The sequence below is a fragment of the Hyperoodon ampullatus genome, assembly GCF_949752795.1.
Source record: "Hyperoodon ampullatus genome assembly, chromosome: 8".
Classification (NCBI taxonomy): domain Eukaryota; kingdom Metazoa; phylum Chordata; class Mammalia; order Artiodactyla; family Ziphiidae; genus Hyperoodon; species Hyperoodon ampullatus.
In genome coordinates, this window is record NC_136921.1 from 7991178 (window position 1) to 8012468 (window position 21291).

General features: G+C 44.5%; 1 protein-coding gene across 1 annotated transcript in view; it reads right to left on the minus strand.

Annotated features, from left to right (window-relative positions):
* The window catches only part of DIS3L2 (DIS3 like 3'-5' exoribonuclease 2), a 377502-nt gene that overhangs the window by 112587 nt on the left and 243624 nt on the right, over nt 1–21291 (minus strand). Inside the window, exon 11 of the mRNA XM_079710102.1 lies at nt 4092–4204. Within this exon, the coding sequence (XP_079566228.1) occupies nt 4092–4204 (113 nt within the window). The remainder of the gene's footprint in view (nt 1–4091; nt 4205–21291) is intronic.

A 21291-nucleotide genomic window follows, 5' to 3' on the forward strand; every position in this document is an offset into this window, starting at 1 on the left:
GTGGCGCAGTGGTTGAGAGTCCGCCTGCCGATGCAGGGGATACGGGTTCGTGCCCCAGTCCGGGAAGATCCCACATGCTGCGGAGCGGCTGGGCCCGTGAGCCATGGCCGCTGAACCTGTGTGTCTGGAGCCTGTGCTCCGCAACGGGAGAGGCCACAACAGTGAGAGGCCTGCATACCGCAAAAAAAAAAAAAAAAAAAAAAAGAATAAAGCTGCTATAAACACCCATGTGCAGATTTTTGCATGGACATACATTTTGAACTCCTTTGGGTAAAAACAAAGAGTGCAATTACTAGATCATATGGTAAAAAATATGTTTAGTTTTATAAGAAACTGCCAAACTCTCTTCAAACTGGCTGTACCATTTTGCATTGTCATAAGCAATGAATGCATTCCTGTTGCTCCACACCTTTGCCAGCATTTGGTGTTGTCAGTGTTCTGGACTTTGGCCAGTCTAATCGGAGTGTAGTAGCATCATTACTATTTTAGTTTACATTCCTCTAATGACATATGATGTGGAGCATCTTTGCATATGTTTATTTGCCATCTGTATACCTTCTTTGGTGAAATATCTATTAAGGTCTTTTGCCTATTCTTAAATGGGTTGTTCATTTCCTTATTGTTGAATTTTAAGAGTACTCTGTATATTTTGGCTAATAGTCCTTTATCAGATGTGTCTTTTGCAAATTTCCTCCAAGTCTACGGTTTATCTTTTCATTCTCTTGACAGTGTCTTTTGCAGAGCATAAATTTTTAATTTTAATTAAGTCCAGATTATCAATTCTTTCTTTCATAGATTGTGCCTTTGGTGTTGTATCTAAAAGGTCATTGCTGGACTTCCCTGGTGGCGCAGTGGTTAAGAATCGCCTGCCAATGCAGGGGACACGGGTTCGATCCCTGGTCTGGGAAGATCCCACATGCTGTGGAGCAACTAAGCCCATGCGCCACAGCTACTGAGCCCATGCACCACAACTACTGAAGGTCGCCCACCCTAGGGCCCATGCGCTGCAACTACTGAGCCCCTGTGCTGCAGCTACTGAAGCCCTCACGCCTAGAGCCCGTGCTCTGCAACAAGAGAAGCCACTGCAATGAGAAGCCCACACACCACAATGAAGAGTAGCCCCCGCTCACCACAACTAGAGAAAGCCTGCATGCTGCGATGAAGACCCAATGCAGCCAAAAATAAGTAAACGTAAAATAAATTAAATAAATAAATAAATAGTCATTGCCAAACCAAGGGCATCTAAAATTTCTCCAATGTTATCTTCTAGGAGTTTTATAGTTTTACATTTCACATTGAGGTCTGTGATTCGTTCTGAGTTAATTTTTGTCTCTTCCCTTCTGAGAGGTTAGTTATTGGGGTGGACAGGTTGGAAACGTGAGAGGAACTTGGTAAATGCTAGAAATCCTAGCAACTTTTGGACTGTCCTGGAAGACTTCTGTTCTAGAACTGCCAACACCTTTGTGAGCACCACATAGGCACTTTGCTGGAAATGGAGTCCAGGGATTCTAGAACATACCCCTCCTGAGGCCAGCATGAAGACTGCTGGTGTAAGTGGTCCAGGACCATGTATGTAAGTGGGGGAGTAATGGATCTGTACAAGGCAGGGTTGGGGAAATGAATGATGATTCCACTGTGCAGCAACCCTTTTGTTCAGTAGAGATTCTGTGCTTTTATTGCTAGCAGACGGCTGGGCCACTCAAAGGCCAAATGACATGGTCTGTTGGACCTGGCAGAGGTATGTATGGAAGTCCATCTTCCACATGTCACACATGCTGCCAGGTATGGCTGAGGTGCCAGGAGTCCTAATACTGTGCCTCAGAAGACAGCAACAGAAGGTCTTGGGTTTATGGAATGGGTGAAAACCTTAGATGATGGCCGTGTTGAAGCTGTGGTAGTTCTGGCAGAAGTGGGCTCCACAGGCAAGAGGGAGAGGCTAAGAAACCCTTGACACAAGTTGATGCCTCTATTTGTAGAGAGCCTTGGTTTCAGACTTGGAACGAAATTATACTGTAATAGCTGGGTGAACTTACAAGCCTTGGGCCCCAGGCCAATCATGCATTTGGAATATGGTTCCTCTGTCTTTGTGTCTGAATAGACCCCTGGCAGATGGTATATTCCAGGAAATGATGTGATGGGGAGGTGGTAGGTATGGCGGTGGTGCCACAGGGTCATCCAGGAGAACCGATGTGAAGTAGTCAGTGACCGTTTTCAGATCTCTAGCTAGGAAAAGAACACAGACCCAGGAGAACACTGCCTCTTAAAAAGATCTGCTACCACCCTTAGCGTTGCCAAGATGACACTAGTCTTTCCCTACGGCCATGGCCCACTCATGATAAAAGCATGGGGTCAGGTTCCTGGGACTCTAGGGGTGGGGCATTTTCAGAGTGAGCAGCACACAGACCCCCCTAGTGGCCTGCTTGCCAGGGTCTAGACAGCATGTCCACAAAAGGGCCAGTGCATACCGGAAAACAGCAGGAAGTGGGGGTGCGTGTGCTCAGGAGCATGAGTTTCCCAGGCCCCTGTTTGGAAGGGGTGGTAGTGAAGAAAGGCCGGCGACGACTAAGAGCAGGGGCATGCTGTCCTGCAGATGTGTCTCAGCGCTGTGCCAAGATCTGCAGGTTCATAAAGGTCAGGGGCTCAGAGAACCACCTTTCCAGGGCCTCTCCAGGATCCCTATGCTGCTGGTGTTCTCACACCTACAGCCTGGCACCTCACGAGATACTTCCATCCGGAGCAGGCAGCAGGCTGAATTTTCCCAGGGGTTAGAGAGGGAGGACCCCAAAGCACAGTGACCTCCCAGGACATGCTGCAAGTGAGGGCAGTGCTCAGAGCCTGGCTTTTCCTCTGCCAGCTGTGTGGGTACACAGGCGTGCTGGCAGTGGGAGCTGCCAGTCAGAGCAGGCAGTGGAGGGAGACTGGGTAGCTGTCTCCTTTCTCTAGGTGATGACATTTGGAAGTTCCCAGAATGGAGCAGGTTTGACACCTGGGCTGCTTTCTCGCCCCTGAGAGACGGGGCCAGGTAAAGGGCTCCCAGCTGCCAGAAGGCCATGGGATATGTGGGTAGATGGAGGGGATATACCCCTCACCTAAGTGCAGTCAAAGTGCAAACATCAGAAGTCATGCCCAAGGGCATGGGAGGAGGGAAGGTTCAAGCCAGTGTATGTAGCAATCCAAAACTGGATCACCAGATTCAAGGAAGTTAGGAGGTGAAAGTCATGATACAGTCAGTGATGTAAGATGAGCCAAATAAGCAGATGGACAGACTGTCAAATGGAGGAGGACGAATCCTGGAGAAGAATTCATGAGCTCTAGTGGAGGAATAACTCAGGTTTGGTCTTTTATTCACCACCAGGCCTAGGGCAGTGCCTGGCAGATGACTGGCACTCATCATTAAGTACTTGTCAAAGGAGGTCTAGAGAGACTCGGTGACTTACCAAGAGAGGCAACATCAGGACTAAGAGGAAAAGCCCAGACTTGGCTCCCTTTGCTTCTGAATCTCTGGGATGTACCAGGTTATCTTGTAAAGGGCGGGTCAAGAGCAGATCAGCTCCCACTCTTTACACCAGAGTTCGAAACTTTGTCTTAGAAGGCCACTAGTAAATTTCCATTCCATTCTCCTACAGTAGTGTGACATCACCTCAGACATTACGTAAATGAATGGGTGTGACTGTATGGCAATAAGACTTTATAAAAACTGTGACCAGTGTGGGCCGAGTTTGCTGAGCCCCACTTTGGAACAACAGTTTGAAAGTTCCTCGTTTCTTTCTGAAGCTGACCACTTGTCTGAGCTACTTACATGGCAGGGCCAGTCTGAAGGCCTGAGATGAGTGCCTGTGTCCTGCCTTGAGAACGCCCCAGTCTGGCTCCTCTTGGACATACAAGGGCCTAACAGGAAAACATACAATAACCGAGGGCAAACACTTTTCCAGGGAAAACCATTTTTTAAAGATCTTATTAGATGTGAGAAAAGATGTTCAGACAAGATTGCTGTCCCTCATGGATGTTTTTAAGGAGAAACAAACAAACAAAGGAAGATGATTAAATAGAAGCACATCTTTCAATCCAAGAAACTGGAAACTGATTTTTACCTTCTGAACCAAGTAGACACTTGTAGCTCTCTCAGCAGCCACTTTATCCAGACTGGATCCCTCAGGAACAAAGTAACTGACGTCAGCAATGTGAACTCCCACTTCAAAGTTGCCTGTAGATGCACAAGAAGGTTAATCAGCCTGGCATGGAAGGCAAGGGCAAGCCCTCCTGGGAATCCATGCCGAGAAGGCATGTCCCTCCCAGAGGCCACAGGGCTTGGAGTACAGGCTGCCATTTTCAGGCTGGCCCAGTGCTCCACTTACCCACTGAGGTGTGCCCCATATTTACTTTCCTCATTGTGCGCCAACAGACGATGAGATTTTTATCCCATTAACCATTAACCATTTTTATCCCATTAATCATTTATCACATTAACCATTTTTACAAATGTTTACCATTTCTAAAGGCTTCTTGTCTTTGAGTAAACATCAGCAGGCTTGTAAAAGAAGACTCATTTTGGATGACGAACAAATCCTTACAGCTCACTAGAAGGAATTAACGCCTAAATCCTGCAGACCCTGACCCTGAAAGCACTGCCCTTCCTGTCTATCCCGGCCACAGCCCTTCCTCAGCCCCATGGCTGGCCTTCCTACCTTGATTCCATCCCCTCCCACCTAGCCCTCCACGTTATTGCTAATACCCCTCTCGGAACCATGGGTCTGGTGATGTCACCCCTTAGCCTGTTACGCGTGCCCTTGCACAGGCTCGCCTCAGTCCACCTCGCCAGCCTTATGGCTCATCCTCCACATGCTCTCTATGCAGCTGTTGTGGGAAACTGCTTTCCATTCCCAGAACGTATCTTATCTCATCCCATTTAGATGCTTGCTTGGCTCATGCCTTTTCTTACACTTGGGATAATAATCACAACAGGATCTGCCCATCAAAATCCTTCCTACCTTATAAGGGTCAACTGAAAGAGAATCCCAGGACAAGAAGAGATTCTCTGCCCTCTGTTCCCCCTAACTATACTATTAAAGCACCTAATCCATAACTGAAGATGCGTCTCGTGGTCTTCTCTTCAGAGCTTTCCTCACTATCAGATATCACAGCACATCTTTACTGGCTCATGTGTTTACTGTTTGCCCCTACAGTGCAGGCTCCAGTAAGGCAGGGCCTTTTGTGTCAAGTCCACTGTTGTAGGCCCAGTGCCTAGAAGAATGCCTGACACACCATAGGCACTCAATGTTTGTTGAGTGAACGAATCAACAATTTGTTTGCCTACTGTGGTAAAAGACCTACTTTTTTTTCCATTTTAGAATTGCCCTTTCCCTTCCTGGTAGAGTTGTTTTTCCAACAGGCCCTGTCTTCTCTATGAGTTCTACCAGAGACATGGTCAGATGACTCAGGCTGGTGGAATCATACCTAAAGTGGGCTTGGGGGCTGGTTAGGTTACACATTTAAGATTTCCTCTTGAACATCCCATAAATCATCTATCAGATGTAGTATATGTGATTATATACACACAAACATACACACACAAAAATGCACATAATGGACAGAATATGGAAAAGAGTACACACGTGAAATGGCATATAGTTTGCAGAGAGGAAGCATAATGGGCAGACAGAAGCACACTGATGATACAAGCACAAAGGTGAATTTGCTTATAATTTAAATATGTGCTTGATGGAATTCCGTTATACTCCATTCCTGTTCATAGTGATTGGTCTAGGCACAGGCATGTGACTCAAGTATCAATAGATTTATTCTGAGCCTGTTTTCAGGGATTGATATGGGCTTCAGAAAAGAGGGTCTCTCTCCCAGGACCCTAGACTGGAGCTGCCAAGGAAACATTTTTGCCACACAATCATGCCAATATAGAAAATAATAGGTCTAAGAAATAAAGGGAGAATCATGATGACCTCATTTGAACTCCAGGATCCAGCTGAACTTGAATTCTCACTAAAAGAATCCTGACTGATTTCCAAGTTGACTCAGAAGAGTTACTGACACGTCACCACTCTTTCCTCTGGTTACCTGGATAATCAGTCTTAAGGTATCTCACATTTTAGCCTCAAATTTTGTAGCCATTTATTGTCCTCCTATTCCTTCTTCACTGGGGGATGATTCTTCCCTGTTTTTAAAATGGAAAAATGTTTAAACTTGGGGTGGTTAAAATAAGAGGTTCTGGGATGGAAAAGAATTTAAGATTCCCCACTCTCATCTGTCTCACACTCCTACAGGGCAGCACTGGGTTTCTCCACCCAGTCCTGTAACACTAATACATCAGGGAAAACCCAAGTTCATCTAAGAAATACTGGCTGCTATGGGATAACAGAATAGACTTATTTCCCACAGAGGAGAGGGCTGTCTGGAAAGCTGAGGAAAACCAGCGTGGCTCAAAGTTCAGCTGCCTCATCATGTGAGCCATGCAGCTGTGCTGCTGGGTCACTGGGAGCAGTGAAACCTGCCCCGCAATGATCGAGGAACTCAACCCTAAGAGAATGTGGCCAAGCATCTCAGACAGCTCAACAACTCCCAGTTTCGATATTACAAGTATCTAAAACCAACACTTGGAGAAGGTAAAATAAAGTGTCTTCTTTTGAAGTCAGAATTATAATATACTAGCCTAACAGGTAAATATTGACTAAAGGAAAAGAGAAGGATTATTACATCATGATATAAACCATAATTTTAAATTCAGTCTGTGTGTTGTTACTACACATGAACTTTCTGTCCTTAGTCAAAATTGACAAACTGACAAAGAGTTCATTACAGGAGATAAAACATGAAGGGGGACAATCCAAACATATTTGAGAGGCTTAAATTTCAGAATTCCCAGAAGAGCCTCTAAAACCAGCAAAGAGAAGCTCTCTTATTCTCTCCTTCGGACCTTTTTTATGGAAACCCTAAGTAAATATTTTATTACATATATTTACATAATGTGAACTTGCAGAACTCCTGAGGTAGTGGCACTGAAGTTTTTATTCTATGAAAGAGAAAATATAAATCCAAAAGGTTATGTAGTAAATGCTGCCAAAACATCCAGGACCAATTTGATGTTTAAAAACGCACTGTCTTCCATATAAAATTATACGTTGAAAACTTTTTTACATTAAAAAATATTCATCTACTGGGGTTAAGGTGAGTCCTATGAGTTCTGAAGAGCTGGGGAAGCACAGGAAGGAAGAGTCCTCAAGGCCGGCCACGTCTGGCTCACTGTGCACAGGGCCTACAAACTAAAACACATGCAAATGTTCCTCTTTTTTTCTTAGTTAATTAATTTTCTTGGCCACGTTGAGTCTTCGTTGCTGCGCGCGGACTTTCTCTAGTTGCGGTGAGAGGGGGCTACTCTTCATTGCAGTGCGCAGACTTCTCATTGCGGGGGCTTCTCTTATTGCGGAGCACAGGCTCTAGGCGCAAGGGCTTTAGTTGCAGCATGTGGGCTCACTAGCTGTGGCACGTGGGCCCTAGAGCGCGCAAGCTTCAGCAGCTGTGGCGTGTGGGCTCAGTAGTTGTGGTGCATGGGCTTAGCTGCTCTGTGGCATGTGGGATCTTCCCAGACCAGGGATTGATCCCGTGTCCCCTGCACTGGCAGGTGGATTCTTAACCACTGCACCACCAGGGAAGTCCGCAAAGGCTCCTGTGAATGAACTTGAGTGGACACCGGAACTGCTTCATCCAATTAAAGCACTAACAGGATGTAAATAGGGGCTTAAGAACCATCTCTTCTAAGCCAGCCTCGCAATCAGCTCAGCCACATTTCAACTATGTCCCTGCCAGGTGGCCCTTGGCATACCCCCGGCGGGGGGTTGGGGAGAGCTCACATCTTGAAGCCACTCGCTCTACTTCTGAAGGGCTCTGGTCGTAAGAAAGTGCTTCCTTATGTGGATCCACGATGCATGGAAACGGACCCACTAGATTACTCTAGCACTGGGCATCCATCAGAGGATCCCTCTGTTTAAGGCGCTCACAGTCTAATGCGGTTGGCAGATACACCAATGTGGTGATAATACAGTATTACCAGTGCTATGACAGAGGAAGGTTGCAAAACCTCATTCTGTGGGAGCGAATTGAGCTGAAATCTGTTTTTACTTCAGTGAGAACATGTGAAAGTGTTTTGTAATCTGTAACAACTACATGAATGTAATGTTGACAATGATGAAAAAATGATAAGGATGGCAGTAGTGACCATTTACTTAATATCTCTTTTGTGCCAGGGGCTCCACACACATTAATGTACCTTTGACAATAGCCATATAAACCGTGTTTCACAAATGAATCATCTCAGGCTCAGAGAGGTTCCATGTCACTTGTCTAAGGTTACCTGGCTAGTATGCAATAAACCCTGGATTCAAAACCAGGTCAGACTCAGAGCCTTTGTTCCTTTTATTACCACCCCCTGCCCCCCAACCACTGTCACGGTAACTCCAGGACAAGATGATACAACCCAATTTTTCATCTCAGTGGGTCACAGCTAGAAATCTCTCCCTATCTCTTATGATTCAATAGAAGCCACATTCTTGGCTATGGATTCAGAAGTCCTGTCTGAGACTTCTCCCAGCCCTGTTCGCAGCCACATCCTGGTTCCCACTGCCAATCTCTTTAGCCACTCGTAACAGGGACTGATTACAGAACAACCACTAAGCCATCAACTCTAGTTCTATTTAATTATAAGTCCTTAAGATCTAACAGGTCCTTTCTACATTTCTAGTTTACAGTCATCTCTACCTGGTGGCAGAGTGACTGTCCTAAGTACCTGAAAGGGTCAAGGCTATTACAGGTGGGAAAGTATCACGCTTCCCTTACCAGGAGTGAGACCAGGGCCTTCCAGACGTCGGTCACTTGAGTTCACCTTTACCCACTGCTGAGATTGGACTGTGGTGACAGAGGCTCTTCTTGACCCAGTAGGGGCACCCCTTTTAGTCCAGAATATAGGGGAACAACGTTGCTAAATATACCTCATTTAGCAAAAGCAAAAAATAATTGCTTCTGTCCAGGCCCCTAATGTCCAAACCTTTTTAGGCGTGTCTTGGCCTGACCTTTAGAGGGCATCTGGGGCCTGGTGATTTCTCCCTCCTTTGGCCCCAGGCCCCACTCTGGGTGCCTCCCCCTTCTCAGGCTCCTCTTCCTCTCCTTGTTCCTTACATGCTGGCATGCCTGGCTGCCTTCTCTTCCAATCCTACCCTTTCTCCCTGGGCTGTCTCATCCACTCCCAGGAGTTCAGGCATCAACTCTGTGCTTTAGGCTCCTCAGTCGGTGCCATCAGCCCAGACCTGAACTCCAGACTGACGTACACAAGGGTCTACTGGGAACTGCCACTTAGCTGTCCCCTAGGCACCTCAGACTCACGCCTCCAAAAGTCCCCAGCTCCAGCAAAACCATTTCTCTTCCTGTGTTCTCTGTCCCAGGAAATGGGATCATCACTAAACCAAAAAAGGCGCCACAACTGCCCCAAACTGAAAAACCCCAGGTCTGTCTCAGCCTGTGTTGATCGATCACTGAACTCCCTCCCAAACATCTCTGAAATCTGCTCATCTCTCTTCTTCCCACATCACCACTTTAGCCAGGGCCACCACTGCTTCTTTCAAGGACGATCTGACAACCTCTGTGTGGCTCTCCCTGCCATTTCTCAAACCCGTTTTCCACACTGAGGATAGTGCTGTCTCCAAAATACAAGTCCCCTTGTCACTCCACTGTTTAAACCCTGCGGGGCCCTCACTGCCCCGGGCACGCAGCCCAGACCCGGCTTCCGAGGCCTTACTGGGCTGGCTTCTGCCACCATTCCAGCCCCCCCCGGCTTGTTTCTCCCACCCCTCCCCCAGCACACTGTGCTCTATCACTGCTTCACAAAGAAGTAATAGTGACAAAATTCTTTACCACGTGGGTCTGCCCTGAGCACGTTCAACTTTCCTGGCCCCAAGCCCTTAAGTGCCAGAAACTGTAACAGAACTTCTTAAGCTGCTCAAACCCATCAGGCTCCACACTCTTCTCCCTCAGGGTGTTTTTCCCGTTTCTCTTCCGGATGACCCACACCAGTTCTGCAGACCACGGTGTAAAGCCCACGCCCTCTGGCAGGCTTTCCCTGATGACCTAGACCAGGTTCCCCCCTCCCGACTTCTGTGTCTTCCTACGGCGTCTGACACCCTCCCTGCAGCCCTCCCCCGACCCCAAACCCCCACCGCTCACTGCAAGGGGGCCCTGAGGTAGGTGTCTCCACCCCCAACCCTGTAAGGCGGAAGCATGAAGGGCGGGGGAAAGCCTGAGCGCACAGCTGGTATATGACATTTACTGAATGAATAAGAAAATAAAAACATAGGGTAGACTTGTTGCCGCTCCGGGTTGAAAGGGCTTGTAAACCCTGCCTGGTCTAACCGTGTAGAGTTAGACCCCCATACCTCCCCACACCGGGCCTTCCCAGAGTGTGTCCAACTTACGCTTGCACACCTGACGTGCCTGAGAAACCACTACTCGCTAGTGTAGTCCACTCCACCCTCAGACAGCAATGACAATGTAAAAAAAAATCTCCCCCTATAGAGCCAAAATACATCTTCCTAGAGTTCCCACTTGGTGGCCCAGTTCTACCCCATGGGGCTGCCCAGAACAAGCCCATCTCCTCAGAGGATAGCAGTCTGGCTTCGAGAAATGAGTGAAGTGGCAGATCTCTTCCAGCAGGGCAGGCTCTACTTTGGGGATAGCACCAGCTTTGAATGTTTACATAGTTAGCACGTAGCCCCCTGGATCTTCTCTCCTTCGGGCTAAATAGCTCTGTGGCTTGGCTGTGAGTCACTATCGTAATCCTCAACATCCTCCTCCCAGACATGCTCCTAATAACCACCTACATTCACTCAACTAGCCACTCAACACATACGTATTAGGCTCCTACTATGTGGCAGGTACTTTTCTTATCTGGGCCCTGGAGACATACAAGTAAACAAGATTGACAAGCTCCCTTCTCTCGTGGAGGTTACATTCTCGTGGGGAGAGAAAGACAATAAGCAAACAAATAAATGATAAGATTACTTACCATAGTAAAAAGGACTTTGAAGAAAATAAAACAGGGTTAGGGGACTTCCCTGGTGGTCCAGTGGTTAAGCATCTGCCTTCCAATGCAGGGGACGCAGGTTCGATCCCTGGTCAGGGAACTAAGATCCCACGTGCTGCGGAGCAACTAAGCCCATGCCCCACAACCGGAGAGCCAGTGTGCCGCAGCTACTGAGCCCACGTGCCACAACTAGAGGGAAGCCCACATGCTGCAACGAAGAGCCCGCGTGCCACAACAAAAGATCCTGCATGCCGCAACAAAGATCCCATGTGCTGCAACTAAGACCTGATGCAGGCAAATAAATAAATATTAACTAATAACAATAAATTTTAAAAAAACCAAAAAACAGGGTGAGGTGATGAGAATGCCTGGGACCTACCTCGGATTTAGTTTGGAAAGGTCTCTCTGAGGAAATAGACTGAGACCTGTGTGTACAAAAAGGATGTCACATGGGGGAGAGCATCCCGGGCAGGAGAATAACCAGAGCAAAGGTTTGAAGGTAGGAGCAAGCTGGGTGCATCTAAAGAATAGAAGATTGGAAAGGAGAGAATTGGAAGCTAAGAGGCTAGTGAGGTAGATGGTGGCCCAATGAGAGATGCCCTGATGGGCCAGGACGAAGCATTTAGATTTTATTTCAAGTATGGTGGGAAACCACTGGGGAGTTTTAAGCAGAGAAATGACATTAGTTGAATATACCATATTCACTTCCTCACGCTGTCAGCGCCTTCATCCTGCATACCATGGTTCTACTAATGCACCCAAGGTCACACTGGACTGAAAACAGTAAGCCTGAAGAAGACCACAATCTCTCAGGAATGGCACAGACAGGCAAATCAAGTTAAGCAATCCTTCAGTGACGTAATACATTTGGTAAACAAAGGTAGATGATGAAAAGAAGCATAACCTACTAGACACACTGACACATGCAACAGATATTGGGCTTCCTGTCCCACAGACTGGTTTCTATCCAGTCTGCATGACGGGAACATGCTGCTCTTGCTTCGGTCACCCTCTTGACCATGTGGCCAGTTTTCCCAACAACGTGAGTCTTAAGAGAGTGAGAAAACAGTGTTCTGAAAGCTCAGAAAGGGTAATACAACCAAGAGGACTGAGAGGAAGGGACTTTCTGCTGTCCAGACATCCCCAGCGAGGAGGGGCCTCATGTAGGGCAGCACATCCAGCCAGAACGCAGGTCCTGACCTTATTTTGATCCCACTGAATTTTAGAGACAGACTCCATCATTGAGAAGCAATTGGGCTTGGATCACCTTGTGGTCACACAACAAACTCCATCTTTTAGTTGGGGTAAGCAAATTCCCTTTGACTTTGGTGGAAACACTGATTGGGCTGCCAGGTAAGAGGGACAACTCAAACTCTGACGTCTTCCAGTTCTGTGTGGTATTTGGTTATGTAATCAAATGCAAAAGTTGACCACTGGTACAGCACCCATGGCAGAAGTCCATGGCCATGATGTGGTGATGGTTTGAGAATATTTCAAAAGCTTAAAAGGAGTCAATGTAAAAAATTCTGGGACAAGTAAATCTGAATGCATTGTAAGGTCCCCAGGCATGAGAAAGGGGTTGTACAAGATGATTTCTTAGGTTCTCCTGAAGGCCAGGATTTGAAGAGTCTGTGGACTATTTTTTTTGTACTTTCTTTTTGCCACCCAGCAAAGGGTTAATGAGGAGCGTTAGTTACAAACTCCTTAACTGGTGAGCTCACCTTCTGGAACCAAGCAGCTTAGAGAACCTTTTTCCTTCATTATTACAAAGGGCTCTATCAATCTGCAAGTACTCAACTAAACTGCCCACACAGCAATTTTTGTCATGTTCAATCTAATTCTCAGGAATCTAAGTTTAAATTTATATGAACAGCATGGAAGAGGAACACCCAGGTAGTAAATTCCACTTTTCCCCTTCCAAATGATTTGAGCGATGGCCTCCTTCATTAACAGGAAAGGAATGAGGAGCTGAACATGTGAGGCTGGCACACCCAACGTCTGGGAACTTCCAGGAGCGGGGAAAGCCCAGGTCAGCCGGTCAGACCTGCGACAGGGAGCCGAGTACCGGCTCATGAGAAGTTCTGAGGGCAGGAGGGAAGGCATTTGATCCTTCCTCATTGCCAAAAGAGAGTGAAGTCAGAAGGGCCGAGGAGGACCTTTGGAGGCAGTTACAAAGTTAGCAGGTCCACGTAAGGGCTGGGAGTGGGGCGTGGGGTACGTGGGATGTGATTGGGGTGGACTGGCCATGGCTTCAGGGTTGACAGGGCTGCGAGAGGGAAACAAGGGGCTTCATTATACTATTCTGTCTGCTTTTGTGCATGTTCAACATTCTCTATCCAAAAATTAAAAAAAAAAGGTTTGCAGAGGTTGAAGTCAAGGAAAGAAAAAAGTTTAAAAAGTAAAAATCCAGTTAAGTAAAACTAGCTACAAATTTTAAAAGAAAGACAAGCCAACAGAGGCAGGAGAGGGTTACCACTTACAAAGAACAGAATTAAAATGTCCCCAGTGATGATCCCTGGAGGCTGAGGATATGGGGACTGTTCCTTTCTACATCATACACATTGGTAATGTTTCCAGATTTCAAAGGCTGGAAGAGGAATAAAGATAAAAAGTATAAAATAAAAAACGTAAACTGGCTTAAAAATGTCTGGAAAGAAATATATCAAGATGGTAACAATGGTTTTCTCTGAGTGGTAGGATTATAACTTTCTCTTTCTGCCTATATAAAAATTCTAATTTTTATATCATAAATGGGTTACTTGTTTCACAGTTTTGGGTTTTTTTAAAATAAAGAAACACCAACAAAGTGCTGTGTTCCCCCTCAGCACCCACCCTATCCCTGATTCCCCACCACACAGCAAGAGAAAAGCACCACTGGCCACCCCAGGCAGCAGGCAGCAAGAGCAGGTAGCAGCTCATCGGCCACCTGTCCCGGAGGATGACAGCAGCTCAGCACTTTGCAGGCAAGTTCTATGAAGGTGAGCTCAGTAAACGAAGTAGCAGGAACTGGGCATACCCCACCTCTGCTGAATAGGAAACAACTATTTCCATGCCAGAAATGTGACTCCAGTTTGTAGCAGCCTGAGGCTTTTGCCACCACTTTAGAGGTTCAGTGCGTATGGTCACCATGAGGAACCTATTTCTCTTGCTTGCAGGAGCGCAGGGAGGCTTGTAGGATTCCAGCAGACTGGCTTCCCAAAGATGTAAGTTTGAAAACCAAATTTCAGCATGTTTTCACACTCAACTGTGGATTTCTCTATTTTTAAAAAGCCTCTCTATTAACAAAACAATTACTAGACTCTTAAAAGCCAAATTTAAAAGAGATGTACAGTTTTCAAATATAAACATCTATGCGTATTTAAATGCCTATTCACAAAATGTTAACTTATCAACAACTGCTTCATCCAATCCCAACCTCCCTTTCAGCTAAAATTAAAGCAACTTTCATAGTCACCTTGAATTCTGAGATTTAAAAGCTGCTAAAAGCTTTATATCCTGGTGACAAAACCCCTTAGTGGCTTTTCTCTCATTCTGGGCAAGTCTGTTTGGGTTCGTTATTTTTTCACCATACCTAATCAGCTCTTTCGGGATCTAATTACTCAGTTTCATTAATTAATCTCTTTGCATTAAGGAGAAACTGTTTTCTAATTCCCTAAAGCTTCAGAAAAGTTAAGCAAAAATCATATCCATAACTTATGCACATTCATGATATGAATCCACCATACTGGTTCTCCCATAACAAGAGCGTATCAACTGCCTGCTTGTTAGAGCACTTCATTTGTATTAATTCACTCTATGCTCCCAATGCTATGACACAGATTTCTTTCTACAGATGAGGAAACTGAGGCCCAGGCAGGTCAGACTCCCAAAACTAAGCTCTTAACCCTTACTTTATGGGATTTGCCCCTTAGTGTCAGGTACTTGACTAACTTATAATTGCTTCTTTCTCAACTCCTGAAGGCTATGAGCACTCTCAATGTAACATTTAAAAAGGATTATACGGTGACTTTGCAGAACACACATTTTAAGACCATGTATGGGAACAATACATATTCACTGAAATAAAAACCCTGTCACGCACTCCTGTAACAAATGGTCACTTTCTATTTTTAAATTATCTATGTATCAATTGCGGTTATGACTCGGTTTTCATATAAAATATGCTGAACTGCTAAATTTTCTAGGTAACTAAATGCCGATCCTTTAATCATCAATTGTTCATAGTTTTAGTACTTCTGGATGGAAATCCTCTGTAAATGTATTACATACTTCCTTTTCTTAATAGCAGTATATAATTCAATATTAATAACTTAGTGGCACTAAAATGAACATTTCTTTTGCATTTTGCAATAGATGCTGGTGTGGTACAGTAGGGCAAAGATGTCCCGTCCTCAGGACACACTCTCAAATTTACTTGTCACCTCTATCACTAAAATGGAGTAAAGACTCTTCAGATGCAAAATCTCCTGGTCAATTATAACAACAGTTATCACTGATTAGACCTGGCAAATGGAAGATATTCAACTATTTCTTGATTAAATGAATCACCTTCACGTAAGTTTTATGGAGTAGATATTATTAATATTCATATTTTACAGATGAAAACATTCAGGCTCAGAGAGGTTAGACGATTTGCCCGATGTCACACAGTAAACATCAGAGCTAGGATTAGAGCATTGTTGGACTCCAGTATCAGTGTTCTTAACTATCATGCCATAGGGCCACACGGTACAGCCTTTTCCTATGGGGTTTTAATCATTCCACAGTTATCAGTAACCCTTGGCTTTTGGTTTCATAGCAGCTTGAGATTTTGTTCATATACAATTCACTCAAAGTGTACAATCCAATGGTTTTTAGTGTATTCAGAGTTGCACAACTAACACCATAATCAATTTTAGAACATTTCATCACCCTAAGAGAAACTCCAGATCTGTTTTTAGTCACTCCCTATTTCTCCCCAACCTTCCTAACCACAGGTTGCCTGCAACCACTAATCTATTTTCTGTCTGTGTAGATGTGTCTATTCTGGATATCTCATTTAAATGGAATCTTATGATACATGTACAGTCTTTTGTGATTGTCTTTCACCTAGCAAAATGTTTTCCAGGTTCCTTCATGTTGTAGCCTGCATCAGTACTTCATTTCTTTCCATGGCTGAATATATTTCATAGACATTTGGGTTGTTTCCACTTTTGGGGCACTCCTTCGCTCTTTAAAATAAACTTTTTTATTGAGGCATAAAATACACAAAGTATACAAAGCTCAAGCATATAGTTCAGTGAATTTTTATAAAGTGAACACCTCCCTCCCCCACCAGTTCAAGAAATAGAACATAATCAGAATTCCAGAAGCTTCTCTTGTGCCTCCTCAGTCTCTATACTCACCAAAGATAACTGCTTTTTCTGACCTCTGTAATCTATAACCATAGGTCAGTTCTGCCTTTCTTTGCACTTTACATAAATGGATTAGTACAGTATGTATTTTTTGTGTGTGTATCTGGCTTCTTTTGCTCAGTGTGTTTTTGAGATTCATCCATGTTGCGTCTGAATTTACTCTGTACCATTGCTGTGGAGTATTCCATTGTAAGAGTATAGCACAATTTATCCATTTTATTGTTGATAGAGACTTGGGTTGCTTTTAGTTTTCGCTATTATGAATAATGCTGCTATGAGCATTCTTCTACATATGTATTCCTTTCTGCTGGGTATTTATCTAAGAATGAAACTGCTGGGTCATGGAGTATGAATCTATTCAGCTCTATTACATACTGTACAACAGTTTTTCAAAGTAGATGTACCTGACTTTTCCCCTGCTCAGTGTATGAGAGTTCTAATTGATCCATATCCTCACTACATTTGGTATTGTCAATTAAAAATTTTTTTTTAGCTATTCTTATAGGAACATAGCAATATCTTACTGTGGTTTTAATTTCCATTTTCCCTGTGGACTAATGATATTAAGCATTTTTCATATGTTTTTGGCAGTTGGCTATCTTCTTCAGTAAAGTGCTTGTTCAGCTGTACATATTCTCAATAATTGAGTCTTTTGCAGATATATATATATATATATACATATATATATATATATACCACATATATATATATAACAAATATCTTCTTCTCTGTGACTTGCCTTTTCACTATCTTAATGGTGTCTTTCGATGAACAGTTCTTAAATTTAACGAAATATAATTTATCACTCTTTTCCTTTAAGGTTAATGCTTTTTGTGTCCCACTTAAGAAATCTTTGCTAAGGTCATGAGTTTATTTTTCTATGTTATGTTCTAGAGAAGTGTTAACACTTCTAGAAGTATTAATGTTTTACCTTTCACACTATGAGCCACATGAAATTGATTTCTATGTATGGCATGAAGTAGGAGTCAAAGTTCATTTTTATTTTCCATATGGATATTCAATTGATCCAGCACCAGTGATAAACCCATCCTTTCCTTACTACACTGTAGGGACACCTTTGTTGAAAACCAGGTGATCATATATGTGTGGGTCTGTTTCTGGATTCTCTATTCTGTTCCCACTTTGACTTTTGAACAGCAATTAAATATTTATTATTTCAGCATAAGCTTACTAAAATTCCATATCAATTTTAATCATTCCATTTTTATATTAATAATAATTTCAGTGAGCACTTACTTTTTGTCTGGCACAGTCCTAAGTACCAGGGATTATCTCATTTAATCTTCCAGGCAATTTAAAATTAGCCGTTATTATCCCTGTTTTACAGGGTGGGAAATGTGAGGCCTAGAGAGGTTAATTCTTACCTCCAGAATATGGGCTGTGCTCTTCTTATTCTGTTGTCACACTATCTACTTTTGTGGAAAAGCATCAGTAGCATATGCAACTTTAGGCATTTATTGCTAATACCTTTAAAGCTAGGTTGTGTTTTTGCAACAATAGGCACAAATGGAGCTTTGCTCCTTTAGCTTTTCATATACTCAGTATTTTGGAACTGCCAGACACCTGAGAAATTGTCTAGTCCAAACACATATATAGCTGGGGAAAGATATTTTCAGAGAAATCACAGACATGCCCAAACTTACATGATGATGAGACAAGAACCCAGTTCTGCTCCTATTCCAGTGCTCTTTCTGGGACCACAACTGCCTCGCATCACGCAATGAGTGTGTTGGATCACTGAGGCTTCTTAGCTGGCTTCCAGGTTTACCTTGGTGCCAGATACTTGAGGATGCCTGAGTGGTGGGTGCCAGATTATCTTGGCTTTAATGAGCAAGGAAACTGGAACCAATCAGCAGAGCTGGAAGCAGATGAACAGGCCATAGTCCAAATTTGGTTTAACAAGGTGCACTGAGACATCCATGAAAGAAAGAGAATTTCCAAAGCCCAGACCCCACAGGAATCAGGCTAGCAAGATTTGAATGGAACATAGGAATAAGACTTAGAGGGGTGGAGCTGTGTCTCCACTTAATCTTTCCACTTCGATTCTGTGTCCTCAAAACAGGAACTCATTGGCAAGCATCCCAGAAGCCCACTTCGATGCCAGAGGCTTCGCATGACTATTCAGTTACTTGGATTTCTTGAGTCAAGGTACGATTCAGTAAAAAATGACCATACAACAAGGACAGTTAAAACTGTTCACTCACCAATGCCCCAAATGAATGGAGAAGACATGCACCTCCTTATGAGCTGATGGTTCTACAGAATTCTCCATTTCTCTTCCCAGGTTCATTATCAAGGGCCAGGCTATGAAAATAGGATTTGTCTGAGATCAAGTACTTGGGTTGCCTGGTATTTGCCTGAGGTCAGAATGCCCTCTGACATAAGCGACTGCAAGAGGAAAAATCAGTGTTTCAAAACCAGGATTAGAAATGATTTTACAGAGAAGAGGAGTGTAGGAGGAATAGTATTCGAAGCACTGGGCATCATAAAGATGTCAGAGACAAAACCCAGAAATGTATCCAAGTAGAAAACGGCCCTGAAGTGGAATTTTTCTTTTTCAAAATCTATGTTAGAGTTATCAGGGGTTCTCTTCTAGAATACAAGGAACAGATTTTAAAAACAATTTAATTTTTGATTAAATTAAATGTTGCACATAGTTTTTTTCGTTTTGCTTCTTTGTTTTTTGTTTGCTTGTTTTGGCCATGCTACATGGCTTGCAGGATCTTATTTCCCCAACCAGGGATCGAACCCGGAGCCCTGGCAGTGAGAGAACCGAGTCCTAACCACTGGACTACCAGGGAATTCCCATACATCTTATTTATTTATTTATTTATTTTTTGCGGTACACGGGCCTCTCACTGTTGTGGCCTCTCCCGTTGCGGAGCACAGGCTCCGGATGTGCAGGCTCAGCGGCCATGGCTCACGGGTCTAGCCGCTCCGCGGCATGTGGGATCTTCCCAGACTGGGGCACGAACCCCTGTCCCCTGCATCGGCAGGCGGACTCTCAACCACTGCGCCACCAGGGAAGCCCCATAAATCTTATTTTTAACCTACATGTGGCATATGTTTCTAATAGATTAAATTTTCCTAATTATTGAATAAGTGTGAGTTGCCTCTTACACTACAGTATTCGATATTTAGGAAGGCCATCCCTTTGAAACACGGTACCTCAGGGTTCAGTTTTTTGAACTGAACGAAACAGGGAAAAGCATAACCAATGGGCTAAGAGAATATGAGGAGCTGAATCTGGGGGTTTAAATTAAGGTACTGAGTCTGAGGTGAAGTCAAATTCCAAAAGGCTAGAGAAGGCCTGACACGAGAGAACAACTGCAAGACCAGTAGCTAGAAAGCTGAGAAAGACAACTCAAGGTGAGAAGAATGGTTGAAAGGAGTGGTCCAGTACAAAAAGGGTAGGCAAGTGCCAGGCTGCCTCCTGAGGGTCTCGGGAGAACAGGAGAACATACAGGATTTACATCTCTATGCATGTATCTGTCCCCTCGGCCCTCCTGCAAGGCAGGACAGAAATGGAATTCCAGCAGGTCCATATAGCAAAGGGCCGTGATGCTCTCCCATGGTGCTTAAAGTAAGACTCTGGATTGTAAAGCCTATTTCCCCACCCAAGGACCTAAATGACCAGAGCCTAGGATTCAGTCTTTCTATCCCTGGTCAATAGGGAGTTTGTGCGGGCATGGGGTATAAGGTGGGGTCCCACCTGTGGTAAGGATTGCAAAGCGTCCTTTGAAATAAAATACCCTGTGCAAGGTTAGAAGTGCAGCAGAACACAAAGTGATGTAATGCTTTAAGTCACCTCAGGGGCCAGTGCTACGTATGTGGCAGGAGAGGAGCAGACTAGGTCTCCTACTAGATGTATAACCAAATGATCTTTGGCTTCTGTTAGTGTGCAGCAATGATACGGCCACTGTAGTGCACTGGCAAGACAACTCTTGTGTAGGGTGAGACATGGGCATATGCTTCTCTAAAGGGAATGAACCTTCCTAATGTTACTCTTTCTGGGAAGGGGAAAGTCCTCAGATGGGAAGTGCAAAATGAAAGAAGTAGGCCAAGGTGTCTTTCTAGAAGCTCTTAGGTCTGGACTTCTGAATGGTAGATGTTGAGGTGTGGGTGCCTGGGTGATGCTCAGTGTGGGGACAGGTCAGAACCTAGGTGGGCCTGGATCTGGGAGCAGTGGAAAGCAGGACACTTCTTGATGCTTTGTTACGCTCCGTTGCTCTTCCTTTTGCTACCCTCTAAGGTTTAAGTAAAGTTCTGTTCAAAAGTCTAGTCTCAGTTGTGTTTGAGGTACTAAGCAAAGGATTATGGGCACCATACTTGGACCAAAGTGATGACAAGTCCTCTCAGCACCCACGTCAGTGGGCAGAGGGAGTCGTGGTTAGTAAGGAGGAAGGGGATGTCCAAATGGAGACTATCCATGTGGTCCAGCTGTCCTCCCCACCTGGGAATGATTCCTCTACTGCTAATCTCTGGTAATCTGAGTTTCTTTTATTAGACAAGGTAGTTTCCTTTTGGATGGTATCTTTGTAATAAAGGCTTTCAACCATTCTTGGCTCTCTGGTGAATAGCCTGTAGGTCAACATGGATCATATTTCAGAGTTAGGTACTCCTGGGTAGTGTGAGGAAAGCAGCAGGGGTAGAAACCCAAAGTCCTATGTAAGGGGGTATTTCGTGTGGAAGGCAATGACAGAGGTAAACTCAGCCATGAGGAAATAGGTAACTCACTCAACCTTCAAGCATTAAGGAAACATGACATCAAGTATATTCTGATTTAGGCCATTCATCTGG